The sequence below is a fragment of the Leptonychotes weddellii genome, chromosome 5, assembly GCF_054177405.1.
Source record: "Leptonychotes weddellii isolate Sample4059 chromosome 5, ASM5417740v2, whole genome shotgun sequence".
NCBI lineage: Eukaryota > Metazoa > Chordata > Mammalia > Carnivora > Phocidae > Leptonychotes > Leptonychotes weddellii.
In genome coordinates, this window is record NC_138373.1 from 2754969 (window position 1) to 2779052 (window position 24084).

The following is a 24084-nucleotide window of genomic DNA, read 5'->3' on the forward strand; positions in this document are numbered from 1 at the left end:
GGATCATGACCTGAGCCGAAGGCAGACACTTAACGACTGAGCCACCCAGGCACCCCTGCATTCATTTTGAACGTTGTTCTTCTGGAATAAAAGTGATTTAGTGTGGAAAGATATTTTGAAATACAGAAATCAAGGGGCGCCTGGGTGGCTCAGTTGGTTAAGCGACTGCCTTCGGCTCAGGTCATGATCCTGGAGTCCCGGGATCGAGTCCCACATCGGGCTCCCTGCTCAGCCGGGAGTCTGCTTCTCCCTCTGACCCTCCTCCCTCTCATGCTCTCTGTCTCTCATTGTCTCTCTCGCAAATAAATAAAATCTTAAAAAAAAAAAAAAACAAATCAAAAGAAAATAAGTTATAATCTTACCACTCAAAGTTCACTACTGTTAACATTTACATATGCACATACAGAGAATTATTTCTGTGCCCTGAGGACACACTATTCTCTCTTTGAACCCCAAATGGATGCTACTGGACATGCTGTTCTGCATCTGTGTTGGGATTCATTTGACCTCTAGAAAGAGAAACCCTAACTTAAAACAAGTTTAAACGTGAATAAAGTACATCATCTCATGAAATAGGGGCCCAGAGAGACGATGAGCTGCTGGATGGTTGGTTCAGTGCCTCGGTCGGGTTATCAAGACGAAGGACCTAGCTACTCTCTTTTCTCTCTGTCCTGCTGCCAGCATCATGAGCTTCATGCTAAGGTTCTTCCCTTCGTGGTCATACAGTTGCCACTGTGAACATCTGGACAGCACGCTTCTTTATTCACATCTGGTGGAGGGAGAAAAAGCCTGTTCCCGCCAGCCATGAATGGAGATCCCGCCCTTCCGTCTGGTGAGACGAACTTAGGCCTGACTGCCCCAGAGTAAGGACAGTCCCCAGACACCTGCCTTAGGCCACTGGCTCAAGCCTGGCTTCCTCGGTCAGTCCCTGGCAAGAGGGATTGGCTTACCGTGATTGGTTTATACTGGTTGGGGTCAATTCTCCAAACCACGTCGCTACTATAAAATGGTGGGGATGAGGAATAGATGTTGGAAGTCAGCCCCCTCCTCAGTAACCTGATATTTTCACAGAATGTTTTATGGACACATAGAAGAGTCACGTTAAAGGATCAGTTAGCTTACTTTCTCATCATCACCTTCAGGCTATTGTCTAATGTGCTCTGACTCTCAAAATTCTGTCCCTCCTCCTGCTTTTGTCAACACGCTGCCTTCCCCCTCGTTGTGAGGGCGGCTGGCAGCCTCCAAGTGTGAGATGCACATTTCCTGCCTGGCCTCCAGCAGGGGTGAGAGCCCTCCCCTAAGCGTGCTCCTCCCCGTTGTCCAGTGGGGCAGCCTGGGTCCCATGCCAGTTCCTCATGTCTTACATGTGGCTCCTGTACCTCTCCAGGCCTCTGATGACCAAGATCCAAACCTGGCACTGGGAATGAGCCAGCTTCCTGGCATCCATGGCAGCCTGGGCCAGGCCTCTGATGACCAAGATCCAAACCTGGCGCTGGGAATGAGCCAGCTTCCTGGCATCCATGGCAGCCTGGGCCAGGCCTCTGATGACCAAGATCCAAACCTGGCGCTGGGAATGAGCCAGCTTCCTGGCATCCATGGCAGCCTGGGCCAGGCGTGGGCACAGCAGAATCAGGGTCTGTTAGGGAAAAAGACTCAGAGAATGAATGCATGGAACCCGCTTCAATGTCTTTAAAAATTGCTCTTTTCTTATATATTATAACAGTTATCTGAATTATCTGAAATTAAGATGAATGTCTTCAGATGGTTTAATTTTCATTTTAAAAACTCAGTTTCTTTTGTAGAAATTCTCTGTTCAGAAAGAGTTGGATGGGAAGAAAGAATAAAGTCTTCTGGGGAACTGATCCTCATTAATCTAATGTTCTCTAAAGCTTAGGCATTTTTGTGCTGTCTTTTTTGGCATGGACAAGTTTTTCTTCATAATTTTTGACTTGAAGTTGTCTAGAAATTAAAACCTAGAAGGAAAAAAATGAGCTTAAAGATACAAATTATAATAGATGTAAACTTTCATATTTTTATTCCTTATGTGCTTTTTTTTTCAATACCCTTGAGACAATGTCGTAAATAATATAGAGAATTAATAGGCATTTTTGGAGAATAATTCTGAGAAATAATAGGCATATTTGAAATTACTACAGCAAAAATCAGATGTTAGGGAAAAAAGTTACGACATACTCAGTTTTTTAAATTAAACTATTAAATGTGTAACTTCATGTGTAATAAATATTCATATTTAATTTTAGGTGCCAGGGTAACATACACTAAAATAAAATGGAACAATTTCTATGGTTCTATAAAGGAGTCATAAATAATTATGGTAAAACTTTGAGATATTTTTATGGGACTAAAAATTGAAAACTTATTAATAGGGAAATTTTCGTAAGTGATAAAGGAGGTAGGTTAGTCACAGAGGCCTCAAACTGCATATATCCTACGGAACCCTGAATAAGCAGTAACTTTGTAAGATAATCTTGTATAATGTGTAAAAGTGAAGAGTGTCTGAAGAAGCTTTCCAGAAGGTAGCAGGAAGGAAAAGATTATTATTACAGTAAAATTCCCCATGACCGGTCCTGCAGTTTGCATGTTTTTTGTTACCAGAACAGAGATCTTATCTGAATTTGGAAGGGCTACGACTGTCTAGGATTTAAAATGAACAAATAAACGTATTCCCTATAAAGTAACAACCTGTGGGCAGCAATGCACTTCACTCCGCATCCCGGGTGCTTCCGGCGTTTGGATAAGAACAGGGACTAAAGTGTATTTGGGTGCTCAGAATGTGTCTTACCTGCAACGCCCAGTCCCCCCTTTGTATGTATCTTTTTGCTTTGTTAACAAATTCTGCAAATTATAGCAAGAGCAAAGGATACTAGGACACTTATTTTCATTAAAAGCTGCTTGGATTTATGGAAGTTGTATCTTTGTTACTTTTTTTTCTTCTTCTTTTAAGTAAGTACTCTGGTGAGACTGTGTGTGATCTGCCCGGCAGAGCACCAGTCCACATGTGGGAAGACAGGTCCTCCCTCTGGTATTGTCACCTTGCTATGTTACCTTGAACAAATAACTTAATCTCTATGATCTTCAGTTTTCTCATTTCTAAAGAGAAGGTGGTGGGTCAAATGTGCCTCCGAGGTTCCTTTTTGCAGCAGAATTGGGGTATACGAGAAGGTCTCAGTGATGATGGGCTAGACTGTTTGTACCTCTGGATGTGGGGAGGTGGCCCAGGTGAAGAATGTGCAGTCCTAGCATTAGCGGTTATGGGAAAATCAAGTCGAAGGGGTCAGTACTGCCCACTGGCAACTTTTCTTCTACCCACTAGTCGAGAAATAGAGGTACAGAGGCTCTAATGAGGCTCCTTGGAGGTGGAGGAAATTGCAGTGAATTCATTTGCCCCCAGTCCAGGTTTGGGGTGATTCAGTCCTGCATTTTTGAGGTTTGTGACCATTGTGTGATCAAACAGCCCTGCTTGAAGGGAAAAGACCCAGCTCTCTGGAATTTCTTCTGACTTGTTACAGATTCGCAGAGGAAGCTTTGAGTTTCAACAAACCTTGGGTATATATGTTCCAAAATGTTGTCTTCCTCACAACCAAGGGTCGGAGGGCTCAGACCCTCCTCGCAGGAGTGTGAACTGGGCCAGAGAAGGCTTAGCCACCGCCAGGTTCCTGAGGTTGACCTGTACGCTTGTTTTTTGTCCTTCCAGATCTTTTTTAAATCCTGGACATTCCTTTCTAGTTGGCCTAATAAATTAATTTGCCTTACGAACAAGAAGTCCTGTGGAGTGGCTTTGACGCTGTCTCTTGTCTGACACAGAGCCATCACGCTGGAAAATCAACTGGTGATCCTTGCCGCGACCGCGGGTGACGCCGGGGCTTACTACGCGCAGGCCGTCAACGAGCGGAACGGAGAGAACAAGACCAGCCCGCTCATTCACTTGAGCATAGCAAGTGAGTTTTGAAATTCCAAATGATAATTCTGAAGGCAGTAAAATCTTGATTTAATTAATATATTTCTCATGGGACATTTTGCAATAAATCTCTAAGATAGTGGCGATGGTTTAATATTGATCCAGTGTCAATAGTTGCTTTCTTTGAAGTGGTATGCAGAAAATGTGAGCACAACAGGTGATTCTGACTGCAAGATCTTATTTGTTTTGGGGATTTAAAATATTTTTGCTTTCGCACAGTTACTGCGTACTGTTTTTAACAACAACAAAAAAATCTTGATTTTTAAGGAATCTTATCTATGAAACTAATTTGAGACTAGATTAAGCACAGGTTGTTAGTTTAATTTAAAAATAAGATCTTTGAGAAAATATATATATTAAGTTGTGTTAAAATTAGCAGTATTTCTTTTTTTTATTTTTATTTACTTATTTTTTTCAGAGAGAGAGTGAGCAGGGGGCAGAGGGAGAGGGAAAGAGAGAATCTTAAGCAGGCTCCAATGCCCAGGGCAGAGCCTGACGCAGGGCTTGATCTCACGACCCTGAGATCATGACCTGAGCCAAAATCAAGAGTCAGAAGCTTAACCAGCTGTGCCAGCCAGGTGCCCCAGATTAGCAGTATTTCTTAACTGTAATCAGCTGACCATTTTTTCTACCTGATTTTACTGAATAATGAAGAGAATACAGTTACACTTTCGGTTTATTTAAGGAAGTTTTAGTTTGAGGAAACTTAGTTTAAACATTTGGCCTTTGAAAGAAGGCTCTAGTTAGAGTTGATTGCTGAAGAAGGGGGAAATGGTCAGAAGCAAAAACTCTGAGCTAAAAGAGATTAAAATGTGCACCTCGCAGGGCAGGTCGCCAGATGTTGGCAGCGTGAAGTTTCATGGGATGAAATGCAGTGACTCTGTTCCTGAGAACATACAGTTGGGAAGTGGTTGTAAATTTCAAAATTTGATGATCACATCAAACAAGAGTGAATTAAATGGGTTTGTCTGTATAGCAGTAAATGTCATCTTTTTGAGAAACACCTCAAAGGGATGGCCTTCCCCGGCAGGTGGTTTGAGAAGTTTCGTGTCTTACGTGGGATGGGATCACAGTTGCATGAAGCGGAGTAGGACTGACTGGGTGAATGTCTGCAGCAAATGTGGGGCAGGAGACCACAGGGTTAACTGAGTGTTCTGTCACAGCCCGTCCTCTTCCTGGTAAGTGCTCCTAAGCGGCCGTCATCCTGCCATCAGCAGCTCCATTCCTACGAGTTGAATTCTGATCTCCAGACCACAGACTGTGCGCGGATTGGGCCGTCACCGTGGCCTTTTTAATGCCTTGGAGAGTTATGTGCGTTGACTGGGTGTGGGCTTTTGAATCAAGAATCATAATAGAAATAAATGTGACTTATCAAGATTTTTTCCAATATTGATAATAAAGGATGGAAATTGTGTTATCAAATAGATTGATTAGTGATTTCTGAGTTTTACAATTAGAACCATTTATTCTGTTTAGAAAATTGCTTTAGCACTCCATTGTAATATACATACCAGGATAATAATTGGTCAGATTGGGAGAATTCTAGGTCAGAAACAAGGAAATTGGTCTTAGCCGGTTGGAAGAGGGGAAAAAGATGCCACGAAGAGTCTGGTTACCGTGATGCTGACATCACAGAGCTGTGGAATAGTCTGGACTTGTAGTTTCCCACGTGCCTGTTCTAAAAAGGCCAGTAGGAAATAAAGCCAATACAGTGAATTTGCAAGTTGCCATCCTCATGAAATACCATGGCGTTAGATAATTGGAATATGTAAATTCTTTTTCAATAATTTCAGTTTCTACTACCAAGAAGTATATTGGAAGCAGCTCATAAATATTATAATTAACTGCCTTGCATTTTGTTCCCTTGTATATTTTTATCTTTTCATTGGCACCAGGTAAAATGTACAGAAGGTGAGATATAAAGAGGTTGATGATGTGGATGGACTTACTGTAAATCTTGGGAGAAAACCTGCACTGTTTCCTTATATACTCTTTGCTTTTTATTTGGGACCAAGTAACATGTGAAGAGTCAGAAGGTTGAGGAAGCAGCCTTATTTTGACTCTCAGGATAACATTCTGTTGACATATTGGATCTAGCTAAAAGTTAAATGGCACTTTATTATGCATTTTCACACTAAAAATTCTATTTTGAAACCTCTAAAGATCAGAAATATTGATAAATCTGTAGAAGCCCCCAGAATTGTATGTTTAAGGGCTGCTCCTTTCGGGACCGCAGCAAATGCTCTCAGCAGCAGAACCGCTCTCGGGCCCACACCAGTGCATGGTGAGGCCAGGGAAGGGGGACGTGCAACCCCTCTAAGTTTATCATGGGGTTAGGTGTCCTCAGGACCCGTCTCTGCTGGTGGCAGGACATGCTGTGTCCTGCAGACTTAGACATCTTGTTTTGTTTTTTCTGATGGAGGCTTTGTAAAAACACCAAACAAGATCGATGAAATTTAAAAGAAAAACTTGCCAGCCAGCATTTCTGAAGAATCAAAAGGTATTACAGCCAATTATCATTTAACAAAGGTAATTTTTTCTTCGGCAGCAGGAGACTAAAATAAGGAAACTTTATGTAGTGAATACGATTGAGGTGGTAGGGTACTGGAAATTAAATTCCTGGTGGATCGTACTATAATTAATTTAAAATTGGAGAGTGCCAGGCGGCCCCACCTCTTGTTTCCTGTCATAGTAATAAGCAGTTCCTCCTGCAGGACAGCCTGGCGTCGAAGTGGGATAGCACCCAGGGGTCAGCCTTGTCTCAAAACATCTAAATGAATGATGCCTTAACACCCAGCTAGCAGGAGCAAATAATGTATCTTCCCGAACAACCGTGTACATGAGAGTTCAAAACCTCACCCCCTTTTCAGTCGCTGAATGTTTTGGCTACACTTGAAGCTTGTGGGAAGCAAAAGATAGAGAGGATTCAGATAAAAATAAATAAATGCTTAAAAAAGCATGACAATTAGAAGGGAAATGCAGCCCTTCCGCTGTTCTGTGCATGTTTGGTAGATGGCCTTACTGTCTCTTCCCATTTCTGCCCCTTTTGTGTGGCTAAGAAGATAAATTGCAGCGTGTTCTGCACAGATACTTCCTGTCCAGAAGGAGAGGCCATCTCTGAACTATCCATTCTCCTGCTCCCCAGTGAAAGCTCGCTGCCATCTCAGGGGTGGATTCACTTTGAAGTTTTAATGTGACGTGAAGCCAGCAGATGTTAAGGACATAGGTGGGACTGCTGAAGCGTCCTACATGAATTTTTCATAGCTGGCTCCTGCAGCTCAGGTGCGCGCCAGAAAAAGAATGGGCTGAACTCACCCGAGAGTAGACGTTTCTATTCTGAGGTCAGACCCAGGCAAGCTTTATAAACCTGTCAACCTGCTTTTGGTTTTCACTTTGAAGATTTTACATTGAGTTAACTTTGGTGGATCAGATCTTCTGAACTGAATTAACATGTGAATAAGTTTCTTCTTAAAATCAGAAAAAGGGGTAGAGTCGGGAGATGGGAGGAATTCTGCATGATGATGAGTCCGTCATTGTGTAGATGCCACTGTATACACCTTGACCCATCATGGGTTCTGACCCAACGTACAAGATGTCGGGTGTAATGAGAGCCTCTGGCGGGGAGGAGGATTGAAAAGGAAGCGGTGCCTGTCTCCTTCCTGTGTTTTTACCTCTTTCATTTTAATGCCTCCTCTTCAAACAGCATCCACAGGTAGGATATCATTTCAGCTGATCCTCCTTCAGGCTGACAAACCCTTGCTTTTCATTCTGGAGACCACTTAACATTCTTTTGTCCTCTATAATGCTAATTTAACTGCAGACCTCATATATGTGTAGTGGTTGAAAGTGGATTCCTGAGAATAATGTCTGAGAGAACCGCCCTGTAAAACATGGCTTTTGTGCGCCCAGGTAAAATTCTCTCTCATTTTCTTTGTGCCTTAAATATATTTCTGGGAGAAAGGGGCAAGGCAGAAGCCTTTCAAGTGTACTCTGACATGATTCCCAAAGCAATAGGAACAGTTTGAAATATTACTGGAAACCTATCCGGAGATAGTGTCCATACCACAAATGATGAATTTAGAATCCAGCTATAGCTTTATACATTGGATGGAACTTTACTGCCAGAATTCTCAGAAACATAAATAGGAAGTGTACTTATGGTAGAGTAATGAGCTAATCATTTCGGATGTATTGAACCTTCTAAGTGGGGTGTGTAATGAAGCCTAAGACATGCTCGGGTCATGGCATCCTGGGGCTGGTCGCGAGCAGAACAGAGTGTAGGCTATGGTCTCTAAAGCGATTTTGTAGGTACTCCATCAGTAAACAAGTGTTGTGCATTCACCCCTCATACATGCATACTCAGTTATTTATAACTTAGAAGCATAGAACTATCATACAAAAGAGATAAAGGTGAAATAAATGGTATCTTAAGTATCTTGCTAATCATGAACATCTTATTAATCTCAAAAATAAGACAAGTGATTTTTCCAGCAGAAGTGGGTTTATTCAGAGAATGCAATTCAGGACAGGCCAACTATGGCAAAACCATAGGCAAATCCAAGAAACAAAACAGGAATGTTGTTTTTGGAGAGTAAAGAGGAAGTTGCAGGGGGGTTTGAACTAAAGTCTGTTGGAGAAAAGCCAGAGTTCATGGTAATGATGATTCCTGATTGGCTGAGTTGCAGGGGTGGTTGATTTCTTTTTGTTTTGTTTTGTTGTTTAAAGATTATTTATTTGAGAGAGAGAGTGAGAGAGTGTGAGCGGGGAAGGGGCGGGGGGGAGGGAGAGACAGAATCCCAAGCAGACTCCCCGCTGAGGGCAAAGCCCCATGTGGGGCTCGGTTTCACAACCCTGAGATCATGACCTGAGCGGAAACCAAGAGTCGGATGCTCAACCGACTGAGCCACCCAGGCGCAGGGGTGGTTGACTTCTTGGAGGAGATGCATCGCACATCTTTCTCTGTTGGGGCCTGGAACTGGGAATGGTCCTGTTGACCATTCTGCTCTTGGGTCTGTAATTGACAGTTCCTCCTGTAATCGATGTCAAGCGTGGGCTCCCAGCCTCCCCTTCTAGCCACCTGAGCCCACTTTAGTGAGGTTCCCCTTACTAATTTTCAGATTCATTTCATCTTTAGTTCATGTCTCATGGCACAACAGACACTTTGTGAGTGGTCTTCCTGATGATGGTCTAGTTTTTTGGACAAATTCTTGTGACATCTGTTTAAGGAGTACTATTTATCCGGTGTCGTTGCTGATGAAGGTCTCCATGCTGCTGTTTGTCATTTGTGCTCCCCTCGGGAGTACCTCAGATCTGTGCTTCTTCACGGTCACGTGTATCCAGTTATCTATTCTGTGAGAGTTTAGTTAAAACCAAATACACTTGACCCTTGGAGAACACAGGTTTGAACTGCATGGGTCCACTTATATGCACAATTTTCCCAGTAAATACAGTACAGTTCTCTAAGTGTATTTTCTCTTCCTCATGATTTTCTTAATAACATTTTGTTCTCTAGCTTACTTTATTGTAAGAATATAGTATATAATGTATTTAACACATAAAATGTATGTTAATCAACTATTATGTAATTGGCAACAGTAGGCTATTAGTAGTTAAGTTTTGGGGGAGTCAAGAGTTATACACAGATTTTCAACCGTGTGGGGTGTCAGCAACCCGAAACCCCATGTTGTTCAAGGGTCCACTCCGTACAAGGACACCTACCCTTTGGCAAGTTCTGAGAGCAAACAGATACACAAAGGCATCCTGTGAACCTTCTTGAAAATGAACATTTTTAGCTCTACCCCTGAGATCACATGCCTTACAGTGTGTGACATGGGGCCATCCCACTGAGAGACCTGACCTGCATAATAAATGGCATTATTAAAGATCAGTGTTCTTCTTATGGCTCTGGTTTAAAAACATAGATACAAATGCCTGTTCTAATATTTTGTTTCTGAAGCCCAGTTGTATGTTTATATGGATTAGTGATGGGCTTAGAATCAAGTAGAACCGGTGATTCCCAACCAGACTTCAGCTTAAAAGAAAGGAAAAAAAAAAAAAAAACAAAGATGAAGAAGACAATAATAAGGCCATAATTTTCTCCACAGCCCACATGACATTTCTGTTATTAGTTAGGATAGACCTCTTAACTTCTGTTCGCTACCCCTGCTCTCGCCCATCTTTTTTTCCCATGCTGCCCATCTTTCTCCTTTGTGGCCGATCTCAGCCTAATCTCCCCCTTGGTAAATCTTAGGGAATCAGGTTAAACTGTGAATTGTAATGCCCGCAACTTCTGAATGAATCTGGGATAGCCCAGTATCCCCAGTCTCCCAGAGCAGCTGTCTTCACACTGGGAGAGGCAGACCTCTGGGGGGACACACAGATTGCTGAGGGGGCAAGCAGGCACATAGACTCTTCCGGGAACCTATTTCCAGGCGCTTTCCTGTGCTCTTCCTAAAAGCAGGTGTGTGTGCACGTGCCTGAGTCCCAGGGGCTCTGCACGGGTTGCCTCTCTCACAGGCGCGAGTCACACACGTCCTGAACCTTTAATACAGGCCTTGCGTGCAGGCGTAAATGGCCAGGCGCCAAACGCAGGGAGAATTCTAAGCGTCTGTCAGAGTTGTGGAAGTGACGTACTCTAATAACTGGGAAATAAACCATTTTATAAATCAGGTGTTTTCACTTTCTTGCTATCTACAAAATGAGGCAGTACCCACACCCATTGTCGGTGGATATTTTATTACAGATAATTTTTGAAGATTGCTAATACAGAGTACTATCAACTTGTAGGACAGGAAGACATTTCCAGCCCTCTTGCAGTTTGGGGGGGTAACAGGACTAACTCTCGTCAATGAAATGTGAGTGGAATGAAGCATGTCACTTCCAGGCCAGGGATTTGAGGCAGCAAGTCACCTTCACGCTCTCCCTTCCCTGTGGCCGGGCCACGTATGGAGATTGGCGGGGCCACAGGCTGGAAGCTGCCTAGATACCTGAATCGGCACATGGACAGAACCACCAGGAGAGTCACCCCGATGGACTGGGGCGTTAGAGAGCAGGGAGTAAGCCTCTGTGTGCTAAGCTTTATTTATGATTGGAACAAAAAGCAGTCTATCCTATTAAATTACCCTGTGGAAGTCAGAAGGGACTAAAAGAATCGAGAGATATCCTTGAATAAAATTCCTTCCATCCTCATGTGCTTTTCTACATGAACATAATTTCACAGGAGTCTCATCTACAAAAAGGAAGTAGTATGAGAATCAGGGTAAACCTCTATCCGTGTCACAAAGAGATACATTTTCAGTGATTTTTTTTCTTTTATAGGTAATATTCATCAAAATTGGTTTTGCATTTGTTTTGATTAATTGAGTACAAATAATAATTGTAACAGTAACTCGATCCGAGAGAACTTTTTTTAAACCCCAGAGCCATATGGTTGCTGGGAAATTTTAATTTGTATGCATATTTTATCAGAGGCTGTGATAGGGTTATCAGTAAAATACTTTGCATCATTAAATGTAATAAATTACGATAAAATTCTGTGGGAGGTGTGGACTGAAAATACAGGTTCAAGAAGAAAAAGGAATGAGGTCAGATTTCTGGCCACTAAACATTAGAGGTTGCTCGTGTGTTTTTCTCAGTGCGTGATGATGTGTATCAAATCCTTAGACCCACTCAGTCAGGTATCTAGATTCCTTTGGACACACATAAAAGAATGCCGCAGACTTGTCTTTTATTAAAATACACCAGCATAGTCAAATATTAAAAGACACGAGAAATGATCTTCTCTGCAGTCCTTCAAATCGGTCTTGAAAAACGTGAGGTGTTAACATTGTTAACGCCAGCTGTGGAACAACAGAGTTTTGCAAAACTTTTCTAGGTGATGTAGGAGCAAAAATGTTCCGAGCTATATGCAGATTTGATGATAATTTATAAATAAGTGTGCTGTCCAGTGATTCCCCGAGGGAGAGGCAGAAGCAGGGCCCTGATGAGCCTTGCGCTCGAGATTGGCGTTTCATGGACGTTTTCCCTGTTCAAGCCCACAACAGCCTGTGAGTGGGTGACAACACCGTTGCAAAGCTGAGGGTGCTGAAGCTCCAAGAAGTCAGGTCATCGACCAAAATCACAAGAATAGTGAGTGGGGAGCTAGGGATTGAAGACACAGCTTCTTCGAGCCCCCAGCCCCCTGGGTTTTCCTGCGAAGGGGGAGCAGCATGTGTTTTGGATGCTGTGTGTGCTTTTGTGTCCGTTTGTGTCCAAGTGAGGAGAAGGCAGAGCTCAGGGGAAGGAGCCCTCCCATTTGTATTGGAGATTAAATGGTCAAGGGCTTTTTCACACTCAAACCTCGGAAGAGCTTGGTTTTATTTTTAAAAGGGAGGCTGTTTCGATGCCAGAACCACTCCCAAGAAACATCGAGTCTCGGTAAAGCCAGCGTACTGTTCATGCACATGCAGCCCGGGAGGCTGGCACCCTTTTGCAACCAGCAGAGGTACACTTGGAACTGTGAGGAGACCCCGCTCACTCACCGGAGCACAGGTTTGCCAAAGGGTGAGGTGGGCGAGGCGAGAGCGCGGACGGAGCGGCACAGTGGTAACTTACGGTTGTCACCCAGCATGCATTACACACCACATGGGACGTAGAGTAAAACGTGATCTGCCCCGGTGACATGCGCAGGCCTTACTGGGGACCTGCTGTGGCAGATTCTGCCTCGGGAGTAAGCCACATCCCAGAGTGAGGGGCCAGGTGGACTCAGTAAACAAAGCATCAGTATTCGCTTGCTTCTCCCAATATGGGATGATTATTTAAGAGCAGATATTGTCATCTGGTAGTGACTTGCCTAATCAGATTTTTTAAAATTCCCTCAAAGCCTTTCTTTAATATTTTTCAAAACCACCTCTCCTCCTGCCCCCTTGTGAAATACACCAATTGAAAGTGTCATATTCAGACATCTAAACACAATAGTCTTCTGACCAGGGCAGTCTAGGGCTGTGACTGGACATAGCCCTGATAATTTTACCCTTGACTCTGGGATCTCGTTTCTTCACCTTAATCAACAAACAGCCGCATGTCTGCATTCAGGTGACTGAGGACTTAACATCCTGTCATTGCAGGACCTTAATAATTAAACAGAACATTTCAGAACTTGTCACGGTTTGGGAGGGACTCAGCACTGTGACTCACTCATGCAGTAAGTACCTTGCCAGCCCAGAGCCCTTCGGATGCCACATTTATTGACGTACTTCGTCTGCTCTCCCTGTCACTATAATTGATATGAAAAGATAAGCAATTTTTAGAGGGCACAAGCAAGGGGGATGGAAAATTGAATTTTCCTTGCAATCATTTTATCAGCTCTAACATACATCCATCACACATCTTGTCTGGGGAGATCCTAAACAAAGTCATGGTCATCAGCAGAGATGGGGCCACAGAACCAGTTGTTAGATGTAAGTAGAGTTTTCTGTGAAAAGCTGTGTTTACTCAGTAGTTGGATAGAGATGACGACCATGGTTAGTTCGAGCTTTCACTCTTTTCCAGACGAAATAATCGCACTCTGTTCTTCCTGGTGTACCCTTTCCTTTTACGGATGGACTCGGTGTTCCGAAGCCACTGATCAGGAAATACTTGTTCAGTTTGTCTTCCCCCAGAACTTGAGGTTTGCCAGCTCCACATTGTCTGACTTGCTGGGCTAGACTGTCTTTGTAGCTTACCCTTCAGAAAAAGGAGAATATGTGATTTTCTGATTTGGAGGGGACGCTGAGAGTGGAACCAGCCTCTTTAGTAATGGTCGATGTTGTGGAGGGCAGGCCTGATAGTCCAGGTGCTAACATTGGTTTTGAGCAGTCAGGTAAGGATGGGAAGACGTGATCTGGCTGAACGTGGGATGAAAGCGTGTGATAGCGGTTGCCGTAGTTTGGGCTGCTGTAGCAAAATGCCATAGACAACAGACATTTCCATCTCACCGTTCCAGGGGCTGGGCGTGCCAGCATGTCAGGTTCTGGTGAGAACCCTCTTCTGGGCTGGAGACTTCTCTCCGTACCCTCACACGGGGGGAAGGGCCCCTTTTATAAGGGCACTGATCTCCTTCACGGGGCTCCATCCTCATGGCCTGATTATCCCTGAAAGGCCCCACCTCCTGATGCCTAAATCTCCACATCGGGGTTTAGGATTTCAACCCAAGAACTTTGAGGGGACACGAAAATGCAGGGCATTGCGGTAGACGAGCAGTCGTCATTTACTGAGCGTCTGCTCTGTGTCCAGTGTGTAACTATTACACGTAATCTCAGCCATCATTTTTAAAAAAGCCCTAGGGGTCAGTATTATCCCGATGTTACAAATGAGGAAGCAAATGAAGGGAATAAATAGTGTGCACAAGGCTACACAGTTAATTACGCGTTTTACTTTCAACCCAAGTCTGTCTTCTCCCAAAGAGATTTTTCACCATTTTATTTGTTGAGTTCATTTATATTGCAGATGATTTTCAGCTTTTAAGCTCATGTTGAAAGTTCTTACTCCAGTTGCTGCTTTTCTGTTTCCAGCCTGACAACTGGTCACCTTCTGATAACGGTTCCATTCTTCTTTACAACTTAGTCATAATGTTTTATTGCTGATCACTGTAAATGATGTTCTTTTGGCTCTTATAGAAGGCAGTTATAGCAGGTAATTAAAATTGTAGATCTTTACAGTGTGGTTGTGATATTAAATCAAGCCTTAAGAAAATCAGGTAGAAAGCATCTGTTAAAAGTAAAGCAACTCTGAACACCATTCCCAAATCCAGAGAGCCGAACTCCCCACTTCTCCACAACACTTGTATCTGAGGTGTAAAAACCAATGGAATTTATATCAGAAATAATAGGAACCAGAAATTTGTTTTAAGGTGTAGACCCTGTCTGTTCTAATTATCGAGTTCTTAGCAATAGCCCCACCTGTGATTCTTTGTTCTTTCAGGTAATTATTCCATCTGTGGACCCTCTCACCTTTTACAGTCTCCAGGAATACCCTCCTTGGCACAAAGTCAGTGCCTACCCTCAGAGCCTAGTGTCGCTCTGTCTTTGGTAAAGCAAGTCATAGGGGCGGTAAGAAACGTGAGAGCTGGTTGTCAGTGTAACTCACTGTTTGCCCAGGAGCATTTGTAAGTATAGCTTTTTCAGGTGGAATCCCAAAGCCTGTTATTTTACATGGTTCCATAGATGAGGAAAACTTGAGCTGAGAATTTTCTGGTCCACCCTGGCTATATACCTGAGTGACCATCTGGGAAGTCTGAAGGCTGTCTTGGTTCTGGGATTTTCCTGGGGAGCAAGAGTCAGACACCAACCCACATGCGCAGTAGCTCCTAGTGGAACTCCCGAGAGAATTAGCTATTTTTCCATTTGGTCCCTGACATGGACTCAGGAGTTGACATTGGAGCTGGAGAAGCTGGAAGCCGAGACCCACCAGCTGGCCCCGGGGGATTCGTTAGTTGTTTGCTTGTTTAACTGAGAATGGATTTGGGGGCTATAGCCCACCTGGTATGGCGGGCCCCACGCTGTTCTGCTCCCTTTCCTGGACAGACCGTGGCGCACTCTCACGTATTTCCCCATCAGGATGTCACTCTGCGGCTATATTAGTGAAGACACGGTTGAATTACACCGGAGTTTGCTCTCTGATGGGAGGGTTTCCAGCGCAAATGTGCTTCAGAATTCAGACTTCTCCCTTTCCATTCCTTAAGACTTTGGGAAGCACCCTCGTCAGAATGACTTGTGCATGAGACCATACGGAGAAGTGGACCTTTGGTTGTCAGTTCATTTCAGAAAGTCAAGGTGGATTCACACTTTTTTAGCCTACATAGGAAAACTCCTGAAATGAGAAAATAGCCTCAGAAAAAAATTATGCGAAAATGTTGCTATCATAAAGAAATATAAAATGAATAGGCGGTGTTCTGAGCCTTTCGTGTCTTTGTTCATATTAGTTATAGCATTCACAAAATCATGACAGTAAGCATGTTCTTGATAAAAATCCAGGAATTTCTAGTTAACTTGAACCCTGTGCTGGCCTGAAGATTAGCTGGATTGTACGCACCTCGTGAGTTTGTACCCTACGGATGGGTCCTAAGCTGTGATGCCCCTGCCAACCTCTGTTCTGCCTGCCGGTCAGTATATATTTTCAATATCAGACCAGCCTGGAAGAATACTCAAGGATGCATAAAAAAGTAAGCTTACCGTCATCGTGGAAACACCTTGCGCAGTCCACCTGCTGTTCTGGAGTCTCCTGGCACCCTCCTCCATACACTGCTGTCCGTCTCTACAGAACAGGCAGCAGGCAGGGCTGCGGTGTGACTGCCTTCCATCTTTAGGGTGTGCGCATCTCCTTTTTGTTCCATGGTGTATAATCCCTCCTTCTAAAGATTCGGATTTCATCTCTGCTCTTTCATTCGGAAAACGCTGAGCATCCCATATGTACGGGCATTATGCTTGATGCTGAGGAGACTGAGGAAGACACACTTCCTTGCCGTTCACAGGCTCGAGCTTTGCTAAGGAGAGGTGGACCACGAGTGAATGGCAGGGCTGTGACGTGTGCAGTGCCCAGTAGAATGGACGTAGGTGGGAGTGTTGTGGAAGCGCAGGCCCGGGAGTAGTAAATTCTGCTCCCAGGGTGGAAACGCATCCTTAGCAGAACTCTGTCATCTTTTGTTCGTTTGTGGAGAGATGCACTCCCAGTGACACGATGAAGGCAAGGAGTTTTGGGGTGGAACAACGCTCTGTTCGACTAAGGATCGTTGCCACCATTGTCCTGTCGTCTGCTCCCTGTTTTCAATACCAGTGTCCCCATCAAGACTGCATTTCCCACATGCTCATTCCCAGTAAGTGTCCTGTCTCGATCTCTTACCAGAGTGTACATTCCACGAGGGTAGGCTTTTTGTTCTCATTCCCCAAGCAGCGGGAGGCGGGCATGACAAACAGTGGGGCCTCGTGAGTGCTCGTTCAGTGAAGGAGCGAGAGGGCTTAGAACCCAGCTCACCGCCTTCCCATCTTCGCTGCTCAGCCCTGGGCAGCATCCCGTCCTGATCCTCCCTCCGTCTCCACCTCCTCATGAGCCTGCTCACCAGCTCCATCCTGCTCCTTCTCTTTTGGTGTCCCTGACTCCTTCTGGTTCTCCTTACCCCCAACCATTGTTTGTAGGCCTTAGGTGCAGTATTTCATTTTGTTTTTCGGCTCTTTTGTTTTCACCCTGGAGAACTCATTCGTTCTTGTGACTTGATGTATCACTTCGATCAGATGTTCTCTCCAGACCTCAGTGCCAGTCTGAGCATTCTCTTCAAGTGGAAAGTTGTATGAAATGATGTAAGTCCTCAATGGCTGTGACTTTCTGATTATCTCCTAATTGTTCAACTTACTGGCCTGGTTTAGTCAGATGCCCTGAAATGGAAGGCATGTCCCCAAGCATCGCCTCAGTTACTGACTTCCCTTCTTCCTGTGCTGGTCGCCGGCTTCCCTCTGTGTGGCCCTGTCGCTCATGCAGCTGGCCATGCTGTGCCCGGTCTGACGCAGTGCTCGGGACACTGTGCCCTGAGAATGACATCCACTGTGCTGCTGCACAGTTTCACTTGGAAATTAAATTAGCCTGTCTCCTTAGACATCCTGTCCAAAGCAGGCTCTTCTCCTCAATTCCCTTGAGAGTCCTCTCACTGCCTTTCTGTGTTTCCACCTCTTCCCTGGCCCTGAACGTTTCACCTGAATCCCTGCTTCTTACAGAACACGTATCCATGGTCCATCGGTCCAATTATCCATCCATCCATCCATCCATCCATCCATCCATCCATCCATCCTATAATCTGCTCACTCAGCACGTATTTATTAAGTACCTGGTAACTGCGAGCACTATGTTGGCATTGACAATATAACAGTGATCCAGGTGGACGGGTTTCTGCCATCACAGCTTATGTTGGTGGGACAGAAAGGCCAATAAACGTGTTTAATATGGTATGGGATGTCCTAAGTTAGGGAATAGTAGTTTTCCTATTCATCCTGAGTGTCTGCCACTTCCATTTCTAATCCTTTGCGTGCTGCGAAAGATTGGGCTGGTAAATATAAAGATAGGCAAGATTGTATGTTGAAGAAACACTTCGGGGGGAAGAGCCCTAATAGATCTTACTTATATGGCCATTGCTGTAGACTTACATAGAGAAAATAGGGGAAAATTTCAAGAGATGGATTATGTGAGAAATAGAACCAGTCAGTAGAATTCCAGCCTTCAAGCCATGGGCCTCATTATTCTCATGAGCAGGGCCGTTCTGTGGGCAAAACTGGCTGAGCCACCAGAAAGAATGCCGGCACCCTTGCTCCGCGAGCCCCATATGTCAGACTGTAATTTAAAAGATGAGTTGCTTGACAAATGGACTATTAATAAAAGTTCCTCATTTCTAAGCCATTCAATATGTGATTTGTAAAAATTGATTTCCTTACAACTTATGTTGAAGTTATGTAAGTAACTTGTATACATAAAATAACTCAGAGTGTAAGTTAAAACTACGACATTGGGCCGCTAGGGCCTGCCACAACAGGATGCCACCGACCGCGGTTCTAAACCACGGACGTTTATTTCCTCACAGTTCTGGAGGCGAGAAGTCCGAGAACAAGGTGCCGGCAGAGTCTACCCCTTCTGCTGGCTTGCCGACAGCTGCTTTCACTCTGTCCTCACATGGCTTTTCCTGCGCGCACGTGGAGAGCGGGAGAGAGAGGCCTGGTGTCTTTTCCTCTCTTAGGAGGACACCAGTCCCATCAAATTAGGGCCCCATCCCTATGACCTCATTCCTCTTTAATTACCTCATTAGAGACCCTTTCTCCAAATACATACTGGGGATTAGGGTTTCCACATATGACTTTCAGGGGGACACAGTTCAGTGCGTAACAACTACCCCCTCCTTGTTGTGGCTTTCCTGAAGTACAGTCTTGCTCTGGATGACATGCCCACTTTGGCCACCTGTGGGCCGTGTTTCATTTAGTCCACATGATACCCCTAAAAATACATGAGTCAGTATTTCAAAGTTGAGAGAAACTCTTCCAGTTTTAAGTAATACCTGACGAGCTGGCCCACTTTCCCAGTTTGGACAGTCTGCAGTTGAGAGCATTCTCCGGGTGCTGAGGCTTCCATTTTCCTGTGGAGTGCAGCATTTGGGGAAAATATTCATTGTGGATTTTATATCATTGCAGATTTCTTTATTTTATTTATTTTTTCTAGAGAGAGAGTAGGGGGCATGTGGGGAGCAGCAGAGAGAGAATCTTTTTTTTTTTAATTTTATTTTGTTATGTTAGTCACCATACAATACATCATTAGTTTTTGATGTAGTGATCCAGAGAGAGAATCTTAAGCAGGCGCCATACCCAGTGTGGAGCCCAATACGGGGCTCAATCTCAGAACCCTGAGATAATGACCTGAGCCAAAATCAAGAGTGAGACACTTAACCAACTAGCCACCGTAAAATTTAGGCACCCCTAAATTATTGCAGATTTAAAGTGTCGTGAGGGGCAGGTGTTTTAGTGAGAAATTAAGAGAGAAGCACAAGTCACTATGAAGACCCCAGCATGGCCACACAGGTCTGGGGGACCCGGAAGGTTTCCCCTGAGGAACTGATATTTAACTGTGACCTTAAGATTGAGTAAGAACAGTTAGATGAAGAGCTGGGGAGGAAGGCCACCCCGATAAAGGGGTCCACAGAAGCTTGAGACATACCAACTTCTAAGATAAGAACAAAGCTCTGCCCTAGCAGGGGGCCCAAACGTAACTGTTGGGAAATATGAACAACACTTTAAAAACCAGGGGACTCCACAAAACATTGAAGATCTGTTGACCTGGACCCACATCCAGGTTAGCGTGACAGAGTTAGCGTGAGCAGAGTAGATGTGGCTCACTTTCCATGCACACCTGCCTCTCTGGCCACGACCCCAACTCTCCTGGGCTGTGTCCCTAATAAGGAGACCAGCCAAGTATGATTTATTATAATGTTCATACTGTTGTTTTTCTTAGAGAACTCTTTTGCTCTCCCCAGTCTTTACCCAAAATAAGGAAATAGAAGTTAGACAAGGAAGGTGGAGAGTAGCTCGCGCTGCCCGATGGGGTTATTTGTGCTGCCTGTCTGCTTGCTGCCTGCAGGCAGGAGTCTGGGCGAAGGCATGTCAGCACTGCTCACCACGAGCAGATGGGGTGGGTGATCTAGACCAGGGATCTCCAATCAGGGCTGTCACTGCAGGGGCCTTCCGTGATGGATGCTCTGTCAAACTCAGCTTCCATGACGGACACACATCCTGTCTCCCAGAGGGCTCTACCTGAGGAAGTGTCTCCTGCCTCGAGGTCCTCTCCCACCTCCCTTCACAGTCCAGGACCCCCTCGTCTTCCCTGGTGCATTGCTCTGGACTGTCGAGCCCTCCATCTGCCAGACCAAGGACAATTCCAAAGACAGGCCAGTGCTGAGAAAGTGGGTGACTTTAACAACGGGGTAAGAAATCCTATTTAAAGTCAGGTGGCCTACAGTTCCCAGCTTTCAGCAAAATTGAAGGAGGACCTCATCAAGCTGTCAGCCAATAGATCATTAAAAATAATGTTTGATGATAAATTACTCTGTAATTTGGGGCATAGTCATTGGAATGATGTCAAGGAATTGACACTGTTCTAACATAACTCCTTCCATTCCCATATCCTTATGTATGAAAATAAGTTTTCTCGATGCATACATTTATAAAAACAAAAAAATAGAAATAAAATTGATGCTGAATGCTTTCTCATTTTAGCAGGAAGTAATATTCATCCATGAATACATGAACTAATTTTTTAAAAAGTCCCATTCATCCACTAAGAGATGTATTTCCAATAAATGTATACTTTTTCATGTTCAATATTTGTCAAAATTTGTAATGATGAATGTTGGTGTGATTATTATTACTAATAATTATAATGAATGACCAACCAGAATTTTTTTAACATTTAGAGTTTTTGGGTCATGGAATTTGAAAAAAAAAATAATGGAATATCTATCCTTTCTTGTGTAGAGAAGTGTGATAAAAGACTTTCAAGCATAATATATATGACAGTAAATAAAATTCTATGCATGGATTGAGAAAAAGGAATGATGTAAAACTTCCAGGTATTAAAAAGGAGATTTTAGGATGAATGATAGTTGGTATGAAATCACAATCTTGTCTAGGTCTCTTTGGATACATTTAAAAGAGTGATCTAAAGTTTCACTTAAAATACACTAGAATTAAAGGTAAATATTTAAATGTAAAGTTTATGTGAGGGGGATATAGTTTTTCAAAATTCTTTTATGGACTAAATGGGCAAAAATCCCGGATGTGAGTTATATGATTGGTTTACAAATGAAAGATGAAGCGGAGGAGGGGATACCAGAACCTCCAAACGGTCCTGCCAAGGGTGCCAGGACAGTGAGAAAACCAGAAGGTCGGACAGACAGAGGACAAATCTCACAAAATTTATAAAAGTGCCAGGCCAATATATTAAACAATAATCGTATGAAAAGTGACAAAGTAGAATAAAAATATTTTAAGTGTATGACAGTTTCTTAACCCTAAGTGCCCATGAAAATCACCTGGGCTGGTTCAGGACTTTTTCTTGAAAGCACCCAGGTGATCTTACTATATAGCCAGGGCTGCGAATTGTTTGGTTCAAGTCAACGTGTGGTCCTTGGACCAGGGATATAAGCATCATCTTGGGAGCTTGTTAGAAATGCAGAATTTTGAGCTCCACCTCAGTCCTACTGAGTCAGATTCTGCATCTGAACTAGATTCTTAGGTTATTCATAAGCACATTCAGGTTTAAGGAAGCCAGGAGTTCTATCAAGTTCCCGGGGCTGCTGCTGCTAGAATAGCAGAGTTCTAGAGCAGAGCTGCTCAAAGATGGTCCAGCACCCGGCAGCATCAGCATCACCTGGACATTTGGTAGACATGCAAATTCTCAGGCTCCCACCCAGACCTACTGACCAGAATCTCTGGGAGTAGGACCTAGGAATCTGGATTTTAACAAACTCTCAGGTGACTCTGGTGCTCACTAAAATTTGGGAAGGACTGCTCTAGAGAGAATCCACATGGACCAGCTCTGAGCCTCAGGTCAATTTAGGGAGATGGCTAGGAGCTGAATACCCAGAGGCCCAGCCTAATGAGGGAGTCGCTGCTAAACTTCTATCGAAAGCTCCATCTGTCTCCAACCTGCAGGCCCCTGTTCTGCCAGGAGCCCTGGCTATCCGGCTGATTTTATGCAGATGTGACCCGATAGCGCCTTACATCTTCCCTTGTGCCACATGCACACACAGCCCTTGGAAACACGGCCCCTAGCCATGCACTGGGGGGTTCAGAAGGCTGAAACCATATCTGAGAGGACTGTCCAGTAGATCCAGGTGCAAATTTCCCCAGTGGCTCACTTCATTTGATCCGGCGGATCTGATGGTGCCAGAGGCATCGTGTTGGGAGGGATGCCGTGCGTGTCTGTGGCAGGCCCCAGGGGAAGAGTTGCAGTTTGGGGCCCCAGACTGGAGCAAGCCCATTCCTTCTGCAGCGGAGCACTGTTCATCATTTGAGAAGGACAGACATCTCGCTCTAATGAGTTTCTGGGCCCTCGTAGACACTGAGCACCAAGTGACCAGTTCCCAGAACTGCCCGTCATAAGCCAGGTATTGTGAGGCCCTCCAAGTCATGAGGATGGTCTGGTGGAGATGGCCCGGCCCAGGCAGATAGAGAAGGCAGTAATTACATGAAAGGTAACCCCAGACTCCTCTGGCACACACCTCTTCAGCACTGACACCTCTTCCCCGTCTCATGAGCATAACCTCCGTGGGGAAGGGTCCTTACAACCAACGGACAAAGGAGTGAAAGCCCCAGGACTGATTCCCAGGTGGGTCAGGACCATGAGCTGGCCCCAGCTGAAATGTGCTTGGTAGAACATGGCCGTGAAGACACTGGGGAAGGGGAATCCTCCCAGTGGGCAGAGCTGCAGGCAGCGCTCACCACCGACCCAGTCCTGGGGTTATGCTTCCTGTCCCTAAACCCTGGGCTCTGCCCTCTTGGAGCTCCTGTATCGTGGGAGACAGTGCCTCTAGCAAAGGGTGCACCAGGCTTCCCTGGACCAACAGACAAGGACAGAGAGTGAGGAACTGGCACCGATGAGCAGGAGGAGCCGGAGCCACTGCCGGAGGAGGAGCCTCCCTGCCCCTGCCCTATCACAGGGACAGGGAGGAATCTGAGCCCAGGTGACTCTCTGTTATGTCCCCGCTGCTTCCACAGCCAACAGTCAGAGGCAGTGGGCAGCCACAGCAACGGGGCAAGTCGACTGAACACTCCGACGAAGCTCTGGGTCACCCCACCAGACAAACCACCAGACCAGCTGGAGTCTGGCCAGTGCGAAGTTGTTTCCCACCGTCCTGTGCCACGGGAGTGTGCCTCCCTCACGGTGCTCAACCCAGGTGCAGACGGGACTGTCTGACTGTCTAGTCTAGCAAAGGACATGTGGTGTTACCACAGGGGCAGCCAAGACATTGTGTGTGCTCTTGGTGGAGGTCCAGCGCCAACCAAACGTGTCTCATCAGAGAAGGGTTCTCAGAAGAACATAGGTCAGTGGTGGAGAGGAAGGTGGCCCAGCTCTTAGTCCTGTTTGGTGAAGATGCATCTAGCACCTGCCTACGCCCCTCAGTCCGTTTGGACTCAGGACAAAGTGGATCTCATGAGCAGCCCTCAGGTACTTCGTGATCGAGGAACTTTGTAGCTCAGGACAGCCGTGCCTTCCTCGTGTTCTTGACTTCCTCCATGCTGGGCTTCAGCCGGACTAACAGGCTTGTAGGCCAGTCCTCCTGGTAGCATGGAGGCCGGTGCTAACTAATCCCAAAGGGAAAACCAGAAGCACTTTACTCGAATTTCTGTTGACTTATAATTTACTTCAGAATTCCACATCGCATGGGCTCACATTGCTTTGTGTTCTGGACCACGTTGAATATTCTGGTTTTAGATTGTCTTCTTTATGACTACGGACGGGATATGATTTATTAACTTTGTCTCAAGCTATTTAAGAAAAGAGCCTTTATTGTGAAGAAGAAATTGTTAAAACCCTATCACCTGCAAGTAGGACTTGGCTTTTTC

General features: G+C 44.9%; 1 protein-coding gene across 1 annotated transcript in view; it reads left to right on the forward strand.

Annotated features, from left to right (window-relative positions):
* The window catches only part of SDK1 (sidekick cell adhesion molecule 1), an 821758-nt gene that overhangs the window by 493637 nt on the left and 304037 nt on the right, over window positions 1–24084 (forward strand). The window contains exon 5 of the mRNA XM_081822645.1: window positions 3826–3959. Coding sequence (XP_081678771.1) covers window positions 3826–3959 — 134 coding nt within the window. The remainder of the gene's footprint in view (window positions 1–3825; window positions 3960–24084) is intronic.